The 25,934-nt window shown below is 36.8% G+C and overlaps 2 protein-coding genes across 2 annotated transcripts; one reads left to right on the top strand and one right to left on the bottom strand.

Annotated features, from left to right (window-relative positions):
- Positions 1-2,846: 2,846 nt before the first annotated feature.
- On the top strand, positions 2,847-6,490 carry LOC123654692 (E3 SUMO-protein ligase NSE2-like). Its single transcript, XM_045590583.1, has 5 exons — positions 2,847-3,175; positions 3,657-3,798; positions 4,463-4,512; positions 5,841-5,961; positions 6,374-6,490. Exons 1-5 carry the CDS (start codon positions 2,969-2,971, stop codon positions 6,487-6,489), a joined length of 636 nt encoding a protein of 211 aa, XP_045446539.1. The 5' UTR covers positions 2,847-2,968; the 3' UTR covers position 6,490.
- A 3,234-nt stretch (positions 6,491-9,724) lies between these two features.
- Positions 9,725-24,184, bottom strand: LOC123654804 (rap1 GTPase-GDP dissociation stimulator 1-A; the record flags this gene model as incomplete). The annotated part of the gene is made up of 7 exons (XM_045590689.1): positions 9,725-10,854; positions 12,990-13,150; positions 19,183-19,285; positions 21,147-21,310; positions 21,796-21,978; positions 22,480-22,647; positions 23,371-24,184. Coding segments are annotated over 7 exons (1,998 nt in total), but the record flags the coding sequence as incomplete, so codon positions are not given.
- Between the last annotated feature and the right edge of the window lie 1,750 nt (positions 24,185-25,934).

Genomic DNA, 25,934 nt, shown 5'->3' on the forward strand with positions numbered 1-25,934 from the left:
GCAGATCCATCCCCCCTCAGGGACCACCCCGCTATCGCTTATTGTTTCGTAGTTATTGCACTTGTTTCTATTGACCCATGTTTCTATTGACCCCAGTCTCCCCTAAGCTGCAGTAGTGTAACCATAGATCAAGTAAAAAAAGGTAGATAACGCACCTAGAACAGAAAAGTGAAGCCACTTTTTTAAAGATGTGTGAGTGAGTGAAGTGTTGACACCTTTTAAAAAAAGTCCCTAAAATTTTTATTAAACAATTAATTTAATATAGGTAAAATGGGTATGTGAAAATAAAAACCTGTTTATAGTTTTAAATAAATTTACTAAAAATAAAACATAAAATCGGTAGAATAATAAAAAAAAATATTCGTAAGATAATCGTATGAATGGACACTTCCTATGCCCTCTGTTTATCTCTTTTCAGTTTGCAGTCGGTTTTTTTTTTAACTATTTTTCTTAAACCTAGAATCCTTTATGTTGTGATAGTTTTTTAAATTTTTGTCGCTTAGAACTCAGAGTCATCGTCATTGTTTGCATTTTACTGATATGATGTAGTCTTATGTTCAAATATTTTTCAATCACTAATCGTATTAAATTGACTTTATGCGCATGGCCAGCATAATCGTGGTCATTTTCCAAGTTATGAATAGTTCTGTTATTACCTGTAAAAGAACCTAAAATCTGCGTGACTTTATAGGTATGCTGGCTTTCTCTCACCAAATTTATATTCTCCATGGACAGTTTTCTTATTATGAGTTCGCAAGTTGCGCATATGTCAAAAACATCTTGGGAAGGAAAACACAGTCCACCTTTATTTCGAGCCAGGATTAATTTGTGGAAGTCGTGTTCTTCTTCAGACATTAAACTATTGAGACACTTTTCACATTTTAGTATTTTTGAAATGTAGTGTACAGTGCTACCAGCGATATAACCAATTATTATTTTTTTTAAATCATCGTATTCCGCAACATTCAGAGTGCTTGCGAGTTCTGCCGTATCTTGTTGTATTTTACGGAGAAAGTCTAGTGAAGCTAATTCGTGTTCTATTGGATACTCCTGTTCTTCATGTCTATAAGATGTCCTGGTTGAATTAATAGTTGAAACAGTTGTAGATGTACAATTTAAAATGGCTACTTTATTGGGGTTATATAGGGACACCAGGGAAAGAAATGTTTATATTAGAGAAACCTTTTATTATTAGAATGCAACAAACGCTCTTATACAATATACTCCATTTTGTTTTTTATTACAACAGAGAGTTACGCTCCGTACAAACATAAAGTATAGACTTAGTCATAGACAAACTATTTACTTTTCAAGCGATGTGCACATTGCACTCTTACATACTTCTTCTAACGGGATACAGTTCCCAGTGGATAAGTATTTTAATTCGAGGTGGACTGGAATGAAAGAAAGATGGATGGAAGAAAGATCAGAGTTTAATCTACCATGCTGCTCCAATGCGGATCGGCGGATATATTCTATGAGTAACGATCATAGAAATCGCAGGTGTACATGATAACAAGCGGGACCAACGGCTTAACGTGCTCTCTGAGGCACGGTAGGAAGACCCACAAGGACTGCACAAACACGGCAAACGTCTGTATGGCCATTACAAATATTTGTCATGTGCGGGGATCGAGCCCGCAACCGCCAGCGCAACAGCCACAAACCAGTGTTGTGACCGTTACGCCAACGCGGCGTCCTATATAATTTTAATATAACATAATTATACAGGAAGAAAAGGGTGAACTTTTTATTTGAAGTCGGTTAAATATACCTTTTTTGGATATCCTGTTCTATGGACTCTGCGAAGTCCATGTTTTGTATCATACATGTCAGCCTTATCAAAATGGTCTGAACAAACCACACTTGATGAGGATGGCTGCCATTGTGGTTCATTTCGGCTCAGTCTTACAGCCGCTACCCATTCACCTCTTATTAAAATATTCGTTGGAAACCTAAAACCATGAAATTTCATAGTAAAATATGGGTACCTAGTTTACTCAAAAATTGTAAAAAGTTAAAACATAAAACAAACGAGTTAATAATTCATAAATATATTTTGATTTTTTTTATTTTCAATTTATGTAACATAAAATAACACGAGAAAAAAAAAAACAATAACTATGTCTACTTTTTACTTAATTATTTTTCTGATTGCGTACAATTTACTTACCCACATTTTGGGGTATTGAAAAAAAGAACTACTGGCAACACTCCCGTGGTACGTCATTTCGTGACATTGAAATTATAAGTTCCGAATAACCTCAATATTATTTTGGAATAACAAGAAATATAAAGTTTTATATGTACTTACGTGTAAAACGATATTCCTTAAGTTTTTTTGTTTCCTTTGGTATTGTTTTTGCACCATTTAATCACACAAGACGGCATTTTATAAGCAAAGTTACTGTATGAAGCCTCGTGACATACTAACGAAAATGAGCGTAGTTTGATGCATATGTGTGCGTGAGCGCGTGTATTTACTTGAAGGAGCCGAGTTTTGTGGCTTCACTAACAACAAAGGCCGCGCATTATCTACTTTTTTTTACTATATCTATGAGTGTAACAAGTAAACGATCAGTAATAAAACTAAAAATCGGAATAACAAAAGTACGGGCACTATAAGCCTGTAGACATAACTTTATATATATATAAAAATTAAAAAAGTGATGTCTGAGTCAAGAAGTAAAAACTACAAAATAAAAAGTTTAAGTGTATTTAATATGTTAGTATATTTTCTATGGTAAGCGTCTAAATAGGCTGTATGGTCTTAGATCTTTGCCTGTCCCGAAAGGGGACAAAATCTTATATACTCTTTGGACAAAATGAAAAACAACATATCTATGGTAAGAACTTCAAACTTCAAATCTTCAATTCAAAGTTAGCACTTCAAATTGTATCATCAGTTTTTTAATATATTTATATTAAATTTATTCAGAAGGAATACAAAACTGTTTTATTATAAAAAATGGACGACTTCGAACTTGATCTTGCTCACCTGACTCAATTACGGCGAGAATGCATTGATAACTTGTATTTGAGTGCCGAAAATGTAAAAAAGTATTTAGACAATGACAAAGATGATCAAATAAATGTATTAAAAACTTGTCTACAAGACTACATTGTATCAGAAGCAATACAAGAGAATGACACTGAAGCCTTGAATAGCGTTACAGTGAGTGCATATTGTCAGTTATAGTCAACTTTATTTGTTAATATTTTTTTACATAATAGTTATATTTGATGTGTAGAATTTTTTTATGCGACTAGAGAGGCAAATAAACTTAAGGCACTGGTGGTAAGCGATTACCGTAGCTTAAAACGCCAAAAGCATCGCAAGTGCGTTGCTTTATCCCCAATCCTCCCCAGGAACTCCTTACTCACTACAAGTAACAAAACACTGTTTGAAAGTAGTATTATTTAGGTGTGATCTTCTTTAAGGCCGAGGTACTTCATCAGTCGGGCTCATCTAAATTTTGTGCATTATATGCCCTGCAGCGCCCTACCTCAATCTACACAATAAATATTATTCTAATAATATAACCATATCGTACAATATCCTTAAGTATTCTTATCTAATAAGTTTTACAAAGTGAAGCTCTTGAGGGCTATTTCTGAGTGTTCTCATTTCTTCTTAATTTATTCAATATTTTCAGGAAGTCATTGATTCATCAAATATAGATGAACTTGAAAATGAGTTTTCACAATTGAGTAGAAATATAAGAGTTAATGTGGACAGAGACCCACGAATGTGTGAATTTAGGAAAAAAACTCATTTAAATGGCAAGGCAGTTGCACGTAAGTTTTTATATAATTAAACCTTACAGAAATATTGAAATAAGTATTCTAATTAATCTTACTGTTTATTATTATTATTTTATGTATTTAAAAGTGTAATGCAATTTTCTAAAATATTGTTGAAGAATATGACTTGAAAATTTTGTACCACAAAAACAACTCTCAATATTACGCTTCAGCCTGTAATATCACACTGCTGGGCATAGTCCTCTTTCCCCATATAGGAAAATGATCAGAGCTTAATCCACCACGCTGCTCCAATGCGGGTTGGGATATATATTCCCTACTATTAGTAACAATCGATTGCTATCCTGTGTACATGATAACAACCGAGACTGACCGCTTAACATGCTCTCTGAGGCACGGTGGGAAGACCTACAAGGGACGCACAAACACCCAGACCATGACAAACATCTGTATGGCCAACACAAATATTTGCCATGTGTAGGTATCGAACCCACAACAGCCACAAACCAGTGCTGTGATTGTTGTGCCAATGCGTCGTCACTCTCAATACTATTATATAATAATACTATTAGATAAAAATTAGTTTATAATAAAAATCTATAATTCATAAGTTTAAGACTTTTAAGTTTAAAAACAATTGATTTTATAGTACTTTTTTTTATAATTTTTGTATTTAAAATACCTATTTTTCTTGTAGAAAATCTAAATGAATCAGATATAGCGATAACAGGAGCAGATGACAGATGTGTAAGTACTTTTTAACCGACTTCCAAAAAAGGAGGAGGTTCTCAATTCGACTGTATTTTTTTTTTTTTTTTTTTTTTTTTTATGTATGTTACATCAGAACTTTTGACTGAGTGGACCGATTTCGACAAATTTTCTTTTAATCGAAAGGTGGTGTGTGCCAATTGGTCCCATTTAAATTTATTTGAGATCTAACAACTACTTTTCGAGCTATATCTAATAATGCGTTTTTACTTGACGCTTTTTTCGTCGACCTACGTTGTATTATACCGCATAACTTTCTACTGGATGTACCGATTTTGATAATTCTTTTTTTGTTGGAAAGGAGATATCCCAAGTTTAGTACCATGATAAGGAAACCAGGATCTGATGATGGAATCTCAGAGAAATCGAGGGAACTTCTTGAAAATCCGCAATAACTTTTTACTAGGTGTACCGATTTTAATGATTTTTAATTTAATCGAAAGCCGATGATTATCATGTAGTCACATTTAAATTTCATCGAGATCTGATTACTACTTTTTGAGTAATCTTTGATTATGCGTTGTTACTTGACTATTTTTTCGTCGATCTGCGTTGTATTACTCGTCGATGTAATTGAAGTCGGTTTTTTTTTCGTTTGTGAGCAAACACAATTATCTAAATAACGTGTGTATAACTAAATAAATGTCGAAAAGTTATTTCATATATTTCCCCCGAAGCTTTCCCGTCAATCCATATCATACACATTCTATGTATTTGTGTAAGTTACAAAATAAAATTATTGTAACTGTTACATTGCTCGACTGTAATTTGACTTTGAATATTTTCTCAAAACAGAGGTTTCTTTATCATTTTTTTTTATAAGCATTTGATGAATTTAAAAACTAGTTTCTTTTAAAAAGTCATAATTCTCTACTCAACTCAAATTTAAACCACTGATTGTGTGTCATATTACATACATTTTTTTTTTAAATAAAAAAAATTACATGGGATATCTCGGTATAGTTAGATTAATTAATACATATAAATGAATCCCTATTTTTGTGGGTCATTTAATAACTTAAAAAGGACTACTGATTTCATTTATCTTTTTAAAGTATTCTAATGCTCTGTAGAAGGTTTTTTTAATAAAAAATTAAAAAATTGATGCAAAAAATTTAAAAAATTCAAGATATTTAACAATCACTTAAAGTTAACATGTTTGAAAGTTTCAAAACCATACAACGTCTTCCTGATGGGCTAGCTGAATAAAACTAATTTTATTATTAAATTTAGCTTTAGTAAATACTGTAAAAATATACAAAACTATCATTTAGAATATATTTTTTTAATAATACATATTTTAACAGGTAGATCCTATAACTATGAGGCCCATTCAGGATCCAATAAGGAATACAAGATGCGGTCACATCTATGAACGCCAAGCCATCCTCCAACACATAAACCGTAAGGATAGGGCCAGGTGTCCAGGTAAGAAATATTTTGTTCCGAAACTGCTGTATATTTATTATTTATTACAGTGACTTGTATATTATATAATTATACTCAACTTGTACTTTAAGGATTAATGGAAGTAGCTGCACTATAAAACCTATATAAACATGTATTTGACACATATACTTAAACACACCTCGTATACTTTTATTCTATTAACCCCAGTTTTTATATTTGTTACATTTAAATTGAAAAAAAAAATCAATTTACCTCATTATTAGCCCATTTATGAATTGTTTACTATTGGAAACTATCAGTTTGTGTGTTAGCTGTATAAGTTTAATAATTTGTTGTATTATTTATTGTAGTTTGTTTCCTAAATAAAATAAAATGAAATGTATATTGTCCATTATAATATTTTTAGCTAATGATTGTTAAATTTTTTCAGTTGCTGGATGCAGGGATCAAGAGCCATTACAAGAAGAAAATCTTGTATCAAATGCAGAATATATGCCACAGATTTTTGAGGACGAGTCAAATATAGAATTAAGTCAGGAATACTAGATCCATTCTAATTATTTTACTGGATATTACCAAAGAGGTGGTTATAACATTCACATAGATCAATTTAAAAAATGTGAACTGTTTTATAATCATTACAAAGCTTAAAAATAATTTATCATTATATGAGATTGAGGTATCACAGCAGGGATGTACTTCAACCTTACAGAAGATCACGGATAAATAATACTGCTTTGTAATAGTGTTGTGTTCCTGTGGTGAGTAGAGAGTGAGTAGAGTGAGAGCTCGTGTGGTAGGGTCGGTAACATATTTGCTAACCATTTTTTATGGTGTTTTATTCGCTTACCATCAGACGAACTTTACACTCTGCCATTTTTGTAATATAAGAAAAAAATAAATAATGTTAAATTAATAAAAAAAAAAACTTTATTTTTATTTTACACTAAACATATTTTAGCTGAAATCTATAAACAATGACCAATCGACCAATTCTTATACATTAGAATAGAGCTTATGATTACTATCTAAAAATTGTGTGCTTAATAAAACTATAAGCAATGTGTCCAAGTATATAAATATTTTAAAATTATATTATATAGAATAAAACATAATTAAGTTTATGCATCAATTAATGTTTTGCTTAATCATCAATTTATTAATTTATAATTTAATATTTTCAATTTAAGAAGATTAAGAGTGTACGCTACCTCAAATTGCTTATTTTCCACTAGGCAGGATGTCCATATCTTCCAAACTACTGAATATTTAAGTTTGAAATTTATGTATGGTAAAGTTCAGGACACAAACTATCTTTCATATGTTTCGAAAACACGATTCCATAAAATTTTCTCGATTCAAAAAAATCGCAAAGTTACCTCTATTTTTGTATTAAAGCCTTAATATCTCAGTAAATATAGAAGTTATGGACTTGAGATTAAGCATGGTAATTGAAATAAGTATGAAGAACATTTTATATGTTGGGTTTTTAAAAAAATAACTATTGATAATGTTTGTGGGCAGAAAATACATATAATTCGCGCGATGAACAACCAAGCGCTCTCAATTCTCATGTGTATTTAGTACGGGTGAAATCTGAATTCGAGCTGAGGTAGTGTAGCCCCTTAACCACTGGTGATTAAAATAACAACTTCTCTGTAGTGGTGCGTGTGAGCGCTTAAACACCGGCGATTTGCAGGTTCGATTGCCACTCGGGATGGACTTTCCGGCATGGATGTCTGTCCTTGTGGGTCTCCCCAATGTGTCTCGGAGAGCACGTTTAACCGTAGATCCCGGTTGTTATCATAAATACCTGTTAGTGATCGTTACTTATAGTAGGGAGGAAAATTATAGAGTAAAAACATTTACATTATACTTTTGAAAATTTCTAAAACATTTGGTCCGTTCCGAGTAAGGTGCCAACAAGTAAGTGTATTAACAACATGACAAATATTAGTAAAGGTAATTACAATTATAAATATAAAATTAAAATATTAGGAAACACCTGACACAAAAATATCACTTTGTGTTTAATCGGTGTTACAAATTGTTAAAATATTTGTCTTACATCTTATTAATTAAATCACGAACAATCTGTATACCCAGAAAGTAACCGTCGAATTGAGAACCTCCTCCTTAAGTCAATTATAAACACCAATTGTGCTGATTACAATAGTAAAACAACTAACAACGCCTAAAAAGTTCTTAATAAATTGTAGCTGAGAGCCATCTCATTCATAACATCTTTCAAACCAACAAACCGCATCATAATCGGTCCAACTTATAACACCTTAGTGCCAAAATACTATTAGTAATATATTTGTGTGTTTTTGCGGTAAAATACTTGTTCATATTCTCTTAATATTTAATTTATTTTGAATATTAAGATCCAATATTAAAATAAAATTTATTTCGCCATTTCTTTTGGCATTATTAAAGGCTTGAGCCAGACTTTAAATTTTACTTATGAGACATTTTATGTCTTTCAATAACATTATAGATGCGATCATTTTCAGATCACAACTTTCCTTCACAAATAGACATGCACAAAATTGCATAGACGTTGAACTATGTCCTAATTTTTTATGTATTTTTAAGTTAATTGTATATTCATATCAAATATATGAATCGATAATAATAACTATAATGTTTAATTAAATGACAAAAATTTCGAATGAAATGTTAATTTAATTGAATTATTTTACTTATATTCTTAATAATTAATATTATTTAATACCGTTAACAGTGCGTACTGTTAACGGGGCTTAGATTTTTTTATTTTAATTTTTATATAATAGACAATGCGTAATTGTTTTTTTTTTACACTGCAAGCCAGAAAAACATTGGAATGTACTTTATCTATATAAACAAAATTTGAAATAGTAAATACAAGGGCTTTTATAGTATAAAATAGAAATAACTATTTAAATCATAATCATTCTGAATTATATCGTTGGCAGATAATAAAAATTAGAATATTAACAATATTGTTTAAAATTTAAAAAGTCGACATTACAAGTAGTAAGTACATTTTTAATAACTTTTTTTTTAATTACATTATCAAAGCTCAATAATGTAAATATATCTAAATGCATATCTTAATTAAGAAGAGTACAAAAAATTAACTGGAACAATTTTGAGCCGTTACTATTATAATTTGTTTTAAAATAGGGCACCGACCCATCAGAATAAGTCCACATTTTTAACATACACAGACATGTCTTAATTTATAATAACCAAGTAATATTCTTTTTTTTTTGTTATAACTATACCTATAATAACAAACACAAGTAAAAATATATATAACTATATTAGACCAAGACTGGGAACAATAACGTTAAAGCGCTCCTAATTAAGTATGAGAGCCTGCTTGTAACACTACCTACAAAGTCGTGTGAAACTAATCGATACTGAAACTCACTCAAATTCATCCAAAAGATTACAACGTTATAGACCAAAACATTTTCAAAGATTGGTATAAACATCATAATTACATACTAAAATATTTTTATCATTGCGCAGTACAAAACAAAGTTGCTACCCGCTGTCTGTATGCATAGATCTTTAAAACTACGAAACGGATTTTGATGCGGTTTTCTTTAGTAAATAGAGTGAATCCAGAGGAAGGTTTATATGTATAATACATGCATAATATAGTAGAGGAACACTGATAGTTTTTGCAAACGTGCGAAGCCGGAGCGGGTTGCTAGTTAGAAATAAGATTGTGTCTAATACCTGAACATGCTATAACTAATGTTAATAGGTTAAATATACAATTTAATTGATAATTTTATAATATTTTTATTCTAAAATTAGAACACTTATTTCGAAAGTTTATCATCGTTACAATCTATGAAATTTCAAGTTTCAAGATCAACAATAGATTGTAAACGACAAAAATGTTCTTATATTAATAGTAATTGTTTCAATTATGTGACATTATACTTAAAATTAAACAAATAATTTGATACACCTAAATGAAAAGTACATTGGAATTTTATTAAAAAAGATAATACTTCAAAAAATGCAAGTATCAAAATCATTTCATACAAACAAGTAAAATGTAGAACTACAAAAAACAAAATCATAAAATAATTTTTATCTATAAATATGACTAGAAAATGTTATATCTAAATTAAAATTTAACTTAAATCATTTTTTATTATGGCACTTTAAACTTAAAAATTATATACAATTAAAGAGGAATACAGATAAATTCGCTTTGGAGATGAAAATGCAGACAAATGCAAAAATATGTCTTTTTATGTCTATTTTGAACAAAATTTCACACAGTAGTAGTTTTAGTTATACTTTTCTATTATTATATTCAAGGTTTATATTTAAAAATAATGAGGTACAGAAAATATTTAAATATCTCAAGACAAATGTCATCAAAGACTACATTATCTATAATTTGTGACTATAATTTTGAGGAATAAGCTTTTATAGTTAAGCCTATTTCACAATAATATAGAAAGAGTAACGTAGAAATGATGAAAATCTCAATTACTCCGCTGATATAATGGAAATAACATTTTCAATGCACAATTTTAGTTCAGCGCTGAAATTCTTTCTTGATTCGACAAATTTCCTCAACGATTCGTGTACTTTAGACTCTTTATAATCAGACACTATGGTATTATTCTTTGAAGTTATATCCAGGAAAGCTATCAGGTTTTCGGCGACCTCTAGCGGCATTTTAGCGCAATTAGTTTCAATTAGTACCGTGACGTGCTTGCCTATTTCAGAATTTATCAGTTGGGTGACGTATTTCTTTTCCATTTCCATGTTTTCCGGTGTGTTTTTGAGTATGTGAATAGATATCAGAGTGAGAGAGAGAATCGCTTCGTTCTGCATGAGAGAGTGAGATGCCAGCAGCATGTTTACCAAATTTGAGATGCATCCTTCTGCCTGAAAAATGAGATTAATCAGAGTTAGTGTTTGTGGCTAATTGTGTATGTAGTTAAGTGTTAGGCACCATGTCTCTATATTTATCATATCTCATCTGCATTCTTAAAATGCGTTAAACCGCGAATAGAGCTTTTGTGATAAGAGACAAAATTTTACACATACAATAATATGATCACGCTCAAAATTATTATCTACCTTATGTCCATCTATTTTAACCATTTAGAATATTAAGTTACTGCAAATAAAACGTTACTTTTTAGTTGATTGGGTTAGTTTTAGGAATTGTAGGAAAACAGATGACAGATGACATTTTACATTGATAGAGATTCATTTTATGAAATGTTGTATATTCCTTACAATTCCACTTTGGAAATGTGATATTCTTAAACATGTGTTGAAAAGTAGCATGTGTATGCTGTGTATATTTGCAAAGAGCGTGTATAATATGTATTGTGTACTATATATGTGCTGTAGCAGCTTTGAAAGCTTTCAATAACTCCCCAGTGTGACTGTGTGTGCGTGTGCGTGTCCGTGCGCGTGTGCGTGCGTGTGCGCGTGTGCGTGTGTGTGCGTGTCTGTGTGTGCGCGTGTGCGTGTGTATGTATGTGTGAGCGTGTGCGCGTGCGCGTGTGTGTATCTGCACGATGCAGTCGAGCGCGGGGTCGGCGGGCAGCAGGCGCACGGTCCAGGCGAGCAGGCGCGGCGCCTCCCCCGCGTGTAGTGTGTGTGTGTGTGTGTACCTGCACGATGCAGTCGAGCGCGGGGTCGGCGGGCAGCAGGCGCACGGTCCAGGCGAGCAGGCGCGGCGCCTCCCCCGCGTGTAGTGTGTGTGTGTGTGTGTGTGTACCTGCACGATGCAGTCGAGCGCGGGGTCGGCGGGCAGCAGGCGCACGGTCCAGGCGAGCAGGCGCGGCGCCTCCCCCGCGTGTTGTGTGCGTGTGTGTGTGTGTGTGTGTACCTGCACGATGCAGTCGAGCGCGGGGTCGGCGGGCAGCAGGCGCACGGTCCAGGCGAGCAGGCGCGGCGCCTCCCCCGCGTGTTGTGTGCGTGTGTGTGTGTGTGTGTGTACCTGCACGATGCAGTCGAGCGCGGGGTCGGCGGGCAGCAGGCGCACGGTCCAGGCGAGCAGGCGCGGCGCCTCCCCCGCGTGTTGTGTGCGTGTGTGTATGTGCGTGTGTACCTGCACGATGCAGTCGAGCGCGGGGTCGGCGGGCAGCAGGCGCACGGTCCAGGCGAGCAGGCGCGGCGCCTCCCCCGCGTGTAGTGTGTGTGTGTGTACCTGCACGATGCAGTCGAGCGCGGGGTCGGCGGGCAGCAGGCGCACGGTCCAGGCGAGCAGGCGCGGCGCCTCCCCCGCGTGTAGTGTGTGTGTGTGTACCTGCACGATGCAGTCGAGCGCGGGGTCGGCGGGCAGCAGGCGCACGGTCCAGGCGAGCAGGCGCGGCGCCTCCCCCGCGTGTAGTGTGTGTGTGTGTGTGTACCTGCACGATGCAGTCGAGCGCGGGGTCGGCGGGCAGCAGGCGCACGGTCCAGGCGAGCAGGCGCGGCGCCTCCCCCGCGTGTTGTGTGCGTGTGTGTGTGTGTGTGTGTACCTGCACGATGCAGTCGAGCGCGGGGTCGGCGGGCAGCAGGCGCACGGTCCAGGCGAGCAGGCGCGGCGCCTCCCCCGCGTGTTGTGTGCGTGTGTGTGTGTGTACCTGCACGATGCAGTCGCGCGCGGGGTCGGCGGGCAGCAGGCGCACGGTCCAGGCGAGCAGGCGCGGCGCCTCCCCCGCGTGTTGTGTGCGTGTGTGTATGTGTGTACCTGCACGATGCAGTCGAGCGCGGGGTTGGCGGGCAGCAGGCGCACGGTCCAGGCGAGCAGGCGCGGCGCCTCCCCCGCGTGTTGTGTGCGTGTGTGTGTGTGTGTACCTGCACGATGCAGTCGAGCGCGGGGTTGGCGGGCAGCAGGCGCACGGTCCAGGCGAGCAGGCGCGGCGCCTCCCCCGCGTGTTGTGTGCGTGTGTGTATGTGTGTGTACCTGCACGATGCAGTCGAGCGTGGGGTCGGCGGGCAGCAGGCGCACGGTCCAGGCGAGCAGGCGCGGCGCCTCCCCCGCGTGTTGTGTGCGTGTGTGTGTGTGTGTGTGTGTGTACCTGCACGATGCAGTCGAGCGCGGGGTCGGCGGGCAGCAGGCGCACGGTCCAGGCGAGCAGGCGCGGCGCCTCCCCCGCCGCGCCGGCGTGCTCGGCTCGTCCCCAGCGCGCCGTCGCCTGTAACGCGCTACGCGACCCAGCCACGCGCCGCGCCACACCCTCTGAGTGTAAAGTGACGATGGCGTTTAAATTGAATCATTGATACATCCAATGGAAAGTCCAGCAAGCGAAAAAGGCGACCCCACGGAAAGCGCAGGTTCAAACCATAGCCTAGGAACCTGTAACCATCACGGAGGAAGAAAAGACATGCGCTTCAGGGGACAGTGAATGGGCCAGTGTCACAAAAAAGTCGAAGAAGAGGAGGACAAACGCTCCTGCGCCGCACGCCACCACTGCTTCGCCAGATGCGCAGCAGCAGAAGCAGCGAAATAAGATAAAATGGCTCGAAAAGGCAAGGATGGGTTTCCTCGCACGTCTGCAATGCTGATAACGCTGAAAGCGTACACAGCGGAAAAGAAGTACACTTATAGTTACATCTTGCTATGCGTCACAGAGACTTTAAACCTATTTAAAGCCTCAAGATTCGGCGTAATACTACCGGAGCCAGGCTGACGGACCTGACAAATGGGCGGATCTCGGAAACGGCAAAGCGTATGGCGCAGGAGCTGAACAGAATCTTCGTCAGCGTGCCTAGAGTCGTTCGACCCACGAAGGTCGCAAATCTTCGGGTCTCTAGACTGGACGACTCCATTAACAAGAACATGATGACTAAGGCGGTGATTACATTTACCTCGAGATCGCCGTTTTTCGCTTATCGTTCCAAGGTTCACTCTACGTTCGAGCTCTAACCTGTTCTCGTCAACGAGCACTATATTAGCTATGGGGGCTGGTCTCGAAAGAAGAAGAACGGGCTAAGAGCCGATGCTTGTTGTACTCTAAAAGTAATCGGGAAGAAACAGGTTTCGGCAACAGCGGTTCTAACCACGGAAACAGAATATCGATACATCTCTAATTATGTCAGACAAAGCTATCATTTTGTCCTGTTATGCCTCTATCTAAGTTCTGGACAAAAATGACATCCATTGTGTTCGATCCTGGCTGGAATCAATAATGACTGTCAGACAGCACATTCCTAACGAAGCCTGAGGTGGATATTAAATTCGAAGAGCTTCATGGCATATAACCTTAATTCCACTATAACTACCAAATTCTTAAAAACTGCCCCTGTCCCTCTAAATGAGGATGATGATGTTCAGGCCCAACTGGCTAGACGTCGTTCCAGTATAAAGATGCAGTTGAAGAGATTAGTCAGTATGCATACCCCAAGAGAGCCCAACGACTTCCACACCTCGATTGCTATGTCGTCAGGACCTAACGCTTTCTGATTCTTTATGGAACGAAGACACTCGATTTTCGCCAGGTTTTATTGAGGCCACAAGTCCGAGGTTAGGTGGTGATTTGTGAAGAAGACTACGGGTACTAATTGATCAACAGCTCCTTGAATTAGTTTCCCCAACTCTAAACCCGTCCCTGACGCAAAGCCATTAGTGTAAATAAGTTTTTGCCCCTTCGTAGTTTTAAGTTTATTTACCATAAAATAACGATGAACTCTCGATAATGAGTTATGGATATCGCACTCACATTATCTTCATTTACGCAGTGTTAGTTTAGTGGGTCTTGAACAAATCCTGGGGTATGTTTCTCTAAACGACGGTCTTGTTGTCATTGCTCGTTAGTGACTGGGTGTTCGGATTTTGTGAAAATACAAGCTAAGTCATCTCACATGATCTGCGTGTGAGATTTCTATATTCTTGAATGCTACTGGAGGCAGGACTCCCTTTTCAAAGTGAACATTGCATTTACAGATTTGGCATCATTTGGTATATATAGTACTAGCCAAATACACTATCGACCGATGGTGGGATAACCATCCAACTGCTGGCTTTGAAATACACAGGCCGAAGACGGGCAGCAGCGTTATCGGTGCGACAAAGCCAGCCTTACGGTCATCAACCCGCCTGCCCAGCGTGGTTACTATGGGCAAAACACATGAGTTCGCGCCATTTTTGGCGCGAATTTGTGGAGGCCTATGTCCAGCAGTGGACTGCCATAGGCTGAAGTGTGACTTTACAGTTAGTTACCGATATGACACCTTCCTTAGCCTTAGCCGGGAATAGTGGAGCTGTCGGGTCGTAGGTACCATGCCCATAGTTACCTCGTTGGGCTGGCGGGTTAGTGACTGCAAGGTTAGTTTTATGGTATGGTATGATAATCACGGGCTGGTTTCCGCAACTCGACGAAATTGCGCCTATTTTGCGTGTGTGGGAATAATCTTTTTCACTCCTGCCACCCAAGCCCCTCCAGAAACTTCAGAAGTCTGTTTGGCTTCTTGAAGATCTCCGGAAGTGTCTTCGAGGTGCCAAGATTGTGCCCAGTAAGCTGCTACATCTGGACAGTAAAGAAGTACACGCGTAGCCGTTTCTTCTGTTCCCATGTAAGCTCTGCACAGGGGACTGTCAGTAATGCCTATATTAAATAGATGTTTGTTATACGGACCGTGTTCAGTCAGTGCCGCGGTTATTTGTCGCAGTTGGCATCTGTCCAGGGTATACTCGGTTCGGCTCCTATGGCCGTCATACTTGACCCCCTTCTTGCTAGCTCATCAAACATATCGTTACCGCGTGTGTTGTTGTGACCTTTGATCCATTGCAAGCCAAGGTTGGCTTTATCGCATCGAAAACACTGCAGTCCGTCTCAGGTTTGTGTATATGAAAAACCATATATGAAAAACCCGATGAATCACTAGCCCACACCGCAGAGAAGAAGGCAAACCTGTGTGCAAATCTCTTTGCGGAATCCTCGCGTCTTGATTCAGGCGCCACGCCTCCAATTTCTTCGATTCGATGCGAGACGTCTATGTTTGAAGTCCGAATTCGTCAAAAAGAGGTCCTTAAAACCTTGCGCAATCTGGACGTGAATAAAGCTAGTGGTCCTGACGGAATACCTGCCATAGTACTCTAAACTTGTGCGCCTGAGTTGTCTCCAATCCTGACACGTCTGTTTCGTCTCTCTCTAGCGACAGGACAAGTGCCGAAAGCCTGGAAGCAAGCTAACGTGCAGCCTGTGCCCAATAATTGTGTTTGTTCACAAACGAAAAAAACCGACTTCAATTACATCGACGAGTAATACAACCTAAATCGACGAAAAAATAGTCAAAATCGGTACACCCAGTAAAAAGTTATTGCGGATTTTCGAGCGTTTCCCTCGATTTCTCTGGGATCCCATCATCAGATCCTGGTTTCCTTATCATGGTACCAAACTAAGGATATCCCCTTTCCAACAAAAAAATAATTGTCAAAATCGGTACATCCAGTAGAAAGTTATGCGGTATAATACAACGTAGGTCGACGAAAAAAGCGTCAAGTAAAAACGTATTATTAGATACTAGCTGTGCCCGCGGCTTCGCCCGCGTTGAAATAAGTGTGTCACAAAGTTTTGCCGGCAAACTTCCAGTGATACTCTCATCAAAATCGGCTTAGTCGTTCCGTAAACCTTCCTCTTGCCAATGGTGGAGCCCTCTCTACAATGGTGAAACCGCACGAAAATCCTTTCAGTAAATTTTGAGCGAATCGATCACATACACTTTTGGGGACTTTGTTTATAATACACTAACTGCCCGCGATTACGTCCTCGTGGTTATGAAGATATGTATTACTATTAAGACGTTTAACGCAAATTATTTTTTTATTTCAGTCACTTGAAATGCTTATCAAACTGAGTAACTTTTTAAAAGGCACAATTTAGTATAATTTAATAGTTATTTTTATAAAACCTCTCTATACACCACATTTTTGGTTTTATTTTCAGGCTGTATATGTTTCATACAAACTATCAACCCCAATTAAACCCCCTTAGCGATTGAATATCGTAAAATCCGTTCTTAGCGGACATCTACTAACTATAATCTACACCCCTGCCAAACTTTATCTTTGTCCAACATGGATGGATAGACCATCCAGCGGTTTTTGAGTTCTCGTGATGAGTGATCCCTTCTCTTCTATATATATATATAGATTAAGATGCATTATTTGGACACCTCCTCACCATCTATAGAGCATACATTTTAAATTTCAAGCCTCTTACTTCAAAAATATAGGACTTTCATACAAAATTCCAACCCCCGTTTTACCCCCTTAGGGGCCGAGTTTCGTAAAATCCGTTCTTACCGAATGTTTATGTCCTATAAAAAGCCAACCTACCAAATTTCAAGTTTGTAGCTATTATAGTTTCGGAGATTTCGCGATGAGTGAGTCAGCATACCATCCCCCGTTTTAACACCAAAAGGGTGTTAATTCCTAAAGATACATTATTTGGACACCTTTTCACCATCTATAGAGCTTACATTTTAAATTTCAAGTCTCTTACTTCAAAAACATAGGACTTTCATACAAACTTCCAACTCCCGTTTTATCCCTTTAAGGGTCGAGTTTCATAAAATTAGCTCTTAGCGGATGTTTACGCCCTATAAGGAACCTACTTGCCAAATTTCAAGTTTGTAGCTGCTATAGTTTCGGAGATTTCGTAATAAGGGAGTCAACCTACCATTCCCCGTTTTAACCCCAAAAAGGAGTTGATTTCTAAGGATACATTATTTGGACACCTTTTCACTGTCTAAAGAGCGTACATTTTAAATTTCAAGTCTCTTACTTCAAAAATATAGGACTTTCATACAAAAGTCCAACCCCCGTTTTACCCCCTTAGGGGTCGAGTTTCGTAAAATCCGTTCTTAGCGGATGTCTACGCCCTATAAGGAACCTACCTGCCGAATTTAAGTTTGTAGCTGTTATAGTTTCGGAGATTTCGTGGTGATTGAGTCAACCTACCATCCCCCGTTTTAACCCCAAAAGGTAGTTGATTTCTAAAGATACATTATTTGGACACCTTCTCACCATCTATAGAGCTTACATTTTAAATTTCAAGTCTCTTACTTCAAAAACATAGGACTTTTATACAAACTTCCAACCCCCGTTTTACCCCCTTAGGGGTCAAGTTTCGTAAAATTCGTTCTTAGCGGATGCTTACGTCTTATAAGGAACCTACCTGCCAAATTTCAAGTTTGTAGGTGTTATAGTTTTGGAGATTTCGCGATGAGTGAGTGACCTTTCGCTTTTATATATATTATAGATTATAGATAACTCGAAAAGTAGTTGTTAGATCTCAAATAAATTTAAATGGGACCAATTAACACACACCACCTTTCGATTAAAAAAAAATTGTCGAAATCGATCCACCCAGTCAAAAGTTCTGAGGTAACATACATAAAAAAAAAATACAGTCGAATTGAGAACCTCCTCCTTTTTGGAAGTCGGTTAAAAAGGGCAGTCGAGCTGACCCTGTCAATTACAGACCTATTTCCATAACGTCCAGAGTAGAGAGTACGTAACGAGTAACGTAAGAGTATGGAACGTATACTGAATAACCAGCTCCTGGTACACCTTGAGGAGAACGATCTTCTTAGCGACCGAAAGTTCGGTTTTCGCCGCAAGCGGTCCACGGGTGATCTTCTCGCGTATGCCACACATATTTGGAGTGAGGCTATCGAGAAACACGGGGAAGCCATAGCGGTCTCGCTCGATATCTCGAAGGCATTTGACAGGGTCTGGCATGACGGCCTTATTAGCAAACTTCCTTCATACGGCCTCTCACCCGCTTCTCTCTGTTTGGATATCTGACTTCCTGAGGGATCGATCAATTCGTGTAGTTATAGACGGTTGCGAGTCCGATCGTTTGGTTATCAATGCCGGGGTCCTTCAAGGGTCTGTACTAAACGCCAGCCTATCTATGTATAAAAAAAAAAAACCAGCAATTCGTCGTTTTTTCAAATACACAGACTTGAGAGCGAGCGGCTTCCAAGGTCCTCAGCTCGTAATGAAACTTCTTTATTCCTTAATCGCCTTTTACGACACACACACAAACAGAAGGGGTAAATATATTCCATTGGAACTGCTTTCAGGAACGCTGTGGTCCCTGTCGGACTGCTGCAAATCTTGAACAAGATCATTTCTGCCTTGCCCTTCTTTAAGAGTTTTTTTCATTTAGTCTCAAAATTGGACCACTTCTCGACTTATCAAATAAAGTTTCGTTCAGTTCAACTTATATTTATAATATAAAATAAATATATAATAAGACATACCTTGTCCATCAACTAACATACGTAATGCAGCCAGTAGCTTGTAGGCCACTTGGTAGTCTGTGACGTTGGGCAACGCACTAATTAGTAGCGGTGCGGCTCTACCCTGAAAATAAAATATACTATACTGGCCTACCCGCCTGATTTCACTTAGTGTTGTTTTATATAACCACAAGGCAAAATTTGGCCAAATCTGATACATTTGGCAAACTTTTTTGGCAATTTCAAGTAGAATTCTAATTGTATTTCAATTGATTTCCTTATTCATATCCAATAACGATTTTTCCTTCAAGGGTAAAACTAAATTTTTATTAAGCCTCAACATAACAGACAAAATCAACATTCAAAAAATTCATATTTAGATTTCGTAATAATCAATAGTACTATTTCATAGACCACTAAATCCTTTTAGTAGGATTTGCAATGTAAGAATTACTGAACTAATTGGGATAACACTAAATGGCACTTGACTGATGGTGATAAAATATCGGCCACTTTTTCTCTTAAAATCCCAACATAGCAAAACAGTTAAGCAAAACCATTATTACTTTATTGCAGGGGTGGCAAACAAGCGTACATACACTACTTAAGATCTTTGTTATTTAGCTGTGATCTTCTGTAAGGTATGGTTTGGGTCATGTAAAAAGAACGCTGGCCTTGAAGCTGCGCAGAGGCGATTTATCGGTCTATTTGGTGGTATGAGGTAGGGGGCGGGTGTGTTTACCACGCGTCGCATGCTTGCCGGTGTGCTATTGGTTGGACAGTTCGACGTCGACTCAAAATACTATCGGGCACAAAAGCTTCAAATTATGAAATAATTTTACATAGAGAAGTGAGAAAAATTATTTAACGTATAATTCGCGTCATGTAAAAAGAACGCTGGCTGTCAAAATGCGCAAAGGCGATTTACAGTGTTGCCAACTCTTGAAAACATTTTTTCCTAATGTCCAATTTTTGGAATAGTCTTATTTAATATGCACGATTTTATTTTTGTGTTACCCACACATTAGGACACATTAGGTCAGTCGGAGACGCGGGTTCGAATCCCGCTGGAGCGGTCAATTTTTGATATGATATTCAAAAATGTTTAGAATTCCTAATGTGTGGGTAACACAAAAATAAAATCGTGCATATTAAAAATAGCATGGTGTCGTCTCTTGTCAAAGATTTTCATTGTAATATGAAACTTTGAATAGTTACGGGTCTCTGTAAAGAACTCACTATAGACGGCGCCACGGTTCGCTTAAACCGAAAATAAAAATCATCATATCAAAAAATTTCGCTCTAGCGGGTAAATCGTTCCATAGCTTAATTGGCTAGAGCGCCGACACGGTCAGTCGGAGACGCGGGTTCGAATCCCGCTGGAGTGGTCAATTTTTGATATGATATTCAAAAATGTTTAGTCTTATTTAGTAAACAAATCACTGTCAATGTAATTTACGTTTTTTCCGCATTTATCACTCACTTTCACAACACATTAGCATATGAACACTTGTAAAACTCCATTTACTATTTATTTCACTAAAAAACAAATATCAATTTATCATTTTAAACACATAAAAACTATTAAAATACGAATATCGAGAGTACAGATAATTAATATTTTTGAATACGACATTTCAATAACTAAAAACTTTGTTATTGCTTTTGTTTAAAAAAAAATGTAATTTTGTAAAGTGATAATTATTATACTTATTTAGTCCGAATTATTCGCACTGGTATTTCTAGTATTTTTTAATGTAGCTACCAATAACCATTATACGAAGCCGCGAGTGAAAGCCTAATTAAAACATAAAACAGTAGTACTTTCGTGTGGGAGTATACTCACACGCAAACGCACCCCCACCAGTTTCTTTCAGCGTTCTTTTTACATGACGCGAGTTATGCTGCCCTAGTCCCAAATTTTTGGGCATGACATTTCCTGTTGTCCTAACATAAAAAAATATATATATATAGGATAGACCAACCTGAGCTGCAGCGATTCGTTTGTTAGCAGGTGAAACTGTCAAGTTTCTGATTGCAGATAAGGAAGCATGTTGTATCTTGATCACTGTACTTTTGTCTATCGGGTGGATCTCATCAGGATAGTTTTGCATACGTACACTGAAGTTATAGTACAATTCGAAGACATCTGGAATTTGTGAAAAAGAAAAGTACCCTCATTATCAATTGTTTTATTTCATTTATATTTTCACTAAATTTATAACAACTGACCAATTTCTAACATAGTGAATGCTGAAACTCTCATAAATTCTCCTCAGAAGTTGCTTTTAAAATTTAATAAAGAAAATGTAACTTCATTTGTGTCTTTAGTGGTAATTATTTTATTACTTGTTACAATTACGGGATCTACGGGAGTGATTGAAACAAGGTAAGACTAAGATAAATAAAATATGCCATACAAAATCGTTATACAACATGTAAGTATAGATTCTGTGGAGAAAAATCGACATGGACCTCTGCAGTTATTCTTTAAAAAACTGCTCTGCACTGTAGTTATTCTTTTTGTTCTTTGGAACAAGGACTAACGACAAAATCAGAAGCATAATTACGCTTTAACTATTGTGGTAATATATATATATATGTATAAAAGATAACATTTTTTAAAATCAATACCCAGGAGTTTATCATATATCTTGTTGTCCATCATCTGAGTACAGTAGTCATCTCGCCTCGCAAAGTTGCCAATAGCCAGTAGCGATGTGGCTAACAGCTGGTAGTTCATTGAATCCATCCACCTAACCATATTCATGTAAACTTCACCGACCCCATTGTTGTACAGAATGTTCATGGCTTCATCTGGAAATATGACCTTAGTTAAGTGTATCTGTGTACCAATATAGATATTTGTTGTTCGTCACTCATATGTATTATAAGAAAAATGTGAGTTACGTCTATTTTTATTATTTATGTATCTTCTTCTTCTTTTATAATTGGACTCCCATAGGAATTGCCAAAGTCAGAGTGTTTTCCATCAATTATATGTATCTTCTATATATTAAAAAAGACTATTTGACGACTAACTGTATCCAACTGATAAAAGATATGATATATTACTGTTTTTTAACCATTGAATTTCACTATACTTGTAGCGTATTTTTATTATCCATTGTAAACCTAAAAGTTGTAGTTTACTTACGGCTAAACAGGTCCTAATGGTCTATTCTACTTTCCGATGTTAAAGTCTATTGATTACTTATAAAGAATTTACTACTTCATTAAAATTAATCAAATTAGACTTAAAGAAAGAAAAGTTAAGAAGAAAGTTATCAAATATATTAAAAATTAAATTTTACTCACCTCCCGTCAAAACGATTATAATAAAATCGCAAGCTTGCTTCATTAAAGTCTCAACTTCAGTATCTTCAGCAGTCAATTCGCCCGCCTCATGTCTCTGCAACAGTTCTTCTATACGAACACATACTAGATTAACACCGCCCTCTTTGGCAATCAGAGTCTTGACTGTATCTGCAAGAAAAAAATTTGTATTTTAGTTATAAATAAAGATGCAAGCTTTGTTAAAACACTTACATTTATCATTACTACAAGCTTGTAAGGTAAAGATTAAGGACAAAAACATTGAGATGTTGCTGCCCAATGTAGTTCCCAAAATAATAAAATTGTTGAAGTTTTTTTTTGTACTTCCAAATTAAATATAGTGTGCTAATAGGTTTCCTTTTAATTGTATTGTCATCATAAATTTTTTATATAATTTTTAAATCTAACAGAAAAACAACAAAGAATGTTTAAATTGTCTGCCACTTCATATATCCACTAAAGTCAGTAATATAATAATTAGACAATAAATTTAAATAATTAAAAAGTCATTTATAATCATATGAACAACTACACCACGACTTACACCTGACAACCGCCAAACAAGATATATTCTTCCATACAAACACATACAAGAAAATAATTAATCACTATCATGTTTTGATGGAGGAAAGCACTACAACTCGCAGGTTGAAACGGAAGATGCATCAAGACAAACTTAAGTTGTAAAAGTAAATAAAAGCAAAATGTGACACTGGTCCCATACTGAGTATGACAAAAGCAATTCCAACCTACCCACTGATAAATGTCTCTGTGGGGACAGAATGCATTAATGGGAGAATTAAAAAAATTACAATAATTAAAAAGTTATTTGAAAAAAAAAAAAAAAATTAAAAAGTTAAAAGTCATCCCTACCGTGTTCAGCTTGAGTGTGCAAGTGCTCCAGACACAACTCCGACACCTCAAAATTTCTTGTTATTTTCAATATATTCAGTACAGCTATATTTATGTCTGTGTCAAACACAAATTCTAGATCATTATTATTAATCACGCTCAGTATCGACAAAGCTGTTAACACCGCATGATAATCTACTTTAAGTCTTTCAAATGACTGAACCAAGATCTTCTTTAGATCTTCTAATATACCTTGTTTCATTAATGATTCTATGAATTCTTGTCCACCAATAGCATAATTCAGCATTGTCTTCAATACAAGCACTTTTAATTCATGAATTGGTGTCGTTGTGTCATTCATGCATGTGTTCAGTACTTTGTGGAGTGTTTCAACTGCATTTTTGTTGAGTATCAGTGTCCTAGTTGTGTCACAGTCACAGCACAAATTACCCAGAGCTCTGCAAGCCTGTATTAATACGTCTACATTTTCTGAAGTAATGTCCTTTTTTAATATTGATAAAATTGTGTCCACAACTTCGTTTTCAGCATATGTTTCTCTTTTCTTCTCACATTTCGCTAGTTCGGATATCGCCCGTGCCGCCAGGAACACAATCGACTGGTCGCTGCTTTTTATTAAGTCTTTAAGACACGAAGAAACATCATATTCGTAGTCTTTTCCGGCCGCAATAATTTCGTTGAGTTTTTCCTTTAAATCGTTCACATTTTCTATGTTCTGTATCACTAGTTTCTCAAGAGAGGAAGATTTCTTCGCAGTAGAACCTGTGATTGTTAAATTAATATCAGAAATGTACGTTTTTATGTGAAAGTAATTAAAATGTATGAAGTATAAATATATTTACCGTCCATATTGAATTCAATTTAAGGTAATTTTCGTGAAAAATTACTTCAGAGCACAAACTATGAAGATTAATTAAGTGAATTTTACTATAATTCACTTCATCGAATGATTGGTTTAATGGCTTTCAGTTATGCCAATGTAGCACAGTTGATTCCGCAAATGTCACGTTAAGATGAAAATATAAGAAAAGATTGATCGGTGATAAAGATAATTCCTTATTCACTTACGAAGTTACGACGGTAAAATCAATTGACAGACAGGTAAATCGACGTCAAATTTTCAATAGGAATGATAAATGTCAAGGTCAATATCAATTTTTTTCGTTTAGTTATTACATTCAAAATATGCAGAATAATAATTTTATTTATTTTTTAAATTTTATTTATTAATTTCAATTTACAAAGCACTACACAGAAACATACACAGAAAACAACATACGTTACACAGAAAACAACAATTTTACAGAAAAAAAAACAACTTTACAGTTATAGCAAATCACAGGCTTTCATTTTTATTGTATAGGTTCTTTATTCATTTACATTAATTACTAAAGTAATTTTAGATACGTTAATTAAAGTAATTTTAATACGTACGTCAAAAATAACTAAGTATGGATTACCCAAAATCGAACCTCGTCAACGTTGAGACGAGTCTGATGCCTGTGCTAGGTATAAAATACCTGTATTACAGGTCATCAGTCTCGCACCACCCCGGACCAATTAGCACACTGATCGCACAGTGACAAAACGGTTATATGTATGCATGGCTTCTCAAAAACAAAAAAAAAATAGTAATACTTGTAATCTTAAACACCTTTCGTATTACCCATTTGATTGCTTGTATTGTAATATCTGTGCGTTTGTGTAGTTATATACACGTGTATGTGAGTATCTCTGTGACTGCATGTGTGTGTGTGTGTGAGTGTGTATGTGCGTGCGCGTGTGTGTGTGCGTGCGCGTGTGTGTGTGCGTGCGTATGTTTGTGTGTGTGTGTGTGTGTGTGTGTGTGTGTGTGTGTACGTGCGTATGTGCGTGTCTGGGTGGGTGATTATTTGTTTGTATGAATGAGTGATGCGTACTCATCGCTTATACATGTGTGAGCAATTCATGTCAACCAACAGCGCAAAATTGATGGATGATGAACATCATAATTGTGGATCATTTAGTTTATCATTGAATTAATTCCTCACTTTTATCATAATTATGATCCAACAACAATTCTGTTACCTTTAATTTACACCCATGCTTTGTAAGGAAGTATATGTCTAGCAAAGCGTTAATTCTGTTATAAAGATAGTCACCTAGATAACAAAAAAACCTGTGGGAAATTTAGTCCTGAATTGCATGCCGATACAAACAACATGCTTTCTTCGTTTATTTATATGCAACTATTGATTATATGATATATATAAACTTGCAAAGATATTTTTTTGGGTATTTTAAATTATCATTATATGTTGATTACGCAATTATTGGATTAAATTGAGGCTTTGCATTGATTTTAATAATGGTCATCAACACGTACCTACTTAGGTACTTCATTATGATCAGTAACACTAACTTTAAAAAAATCTTTCTGATATATAAAATATTTTATTCATATAGTTCATAATGTAGGTTATAAGATAGTTATAAAAATGAATGTTAGAATATTTATGTTGTCTTTTGAGTTTCTGCAGGTTTCCACTTGATATATCGAAATCCAAAATACCCGATGGTGGGAACAC

The sequence above is a fragment of the Melitaea cinxia genome, chromosome 6 (genome assembly GCF_905220565.1).
Source record: "Melitaea cinxia chromosome 6, ilMelCinx1.1, whole genome shotgun sequence".
Classification (NCBI taxonomy): domain Eukaryota; kingdom Metazoa; phylum Arthropoda; class Insecta; order Lepidoptera; family Nymphalidae; genus Melitaea; species Melitaea cinxia.

What these genes read in the sequence shown, in the direction of transcription:
- LOC123654692 (XM_045590583.1), top strand. Translation starts at nt 2,969, where the DNA reads ATGGACGACTTCGAACTTGATCTTGCTCACCTGACTCAATTACGGCGA. An exon ending in AAGCCTTGAATAGCGTTACA is followed by an intron (nt 3,176 to 3,656) that starts GTGAGTGCATAT and finishes CAATATTTTCAG; the next exon opens with GAAGTCATTGATTCATCAAA. An exon ending in GGATAGGGCCAGGTGTCCAG is followed by an intron (nt 5,962 to 6,373) that starts GTAAGAAATATT and finishes AAATTTTTTCAG; the next exon opens with TTGCTGGATGCAGGGATCAA.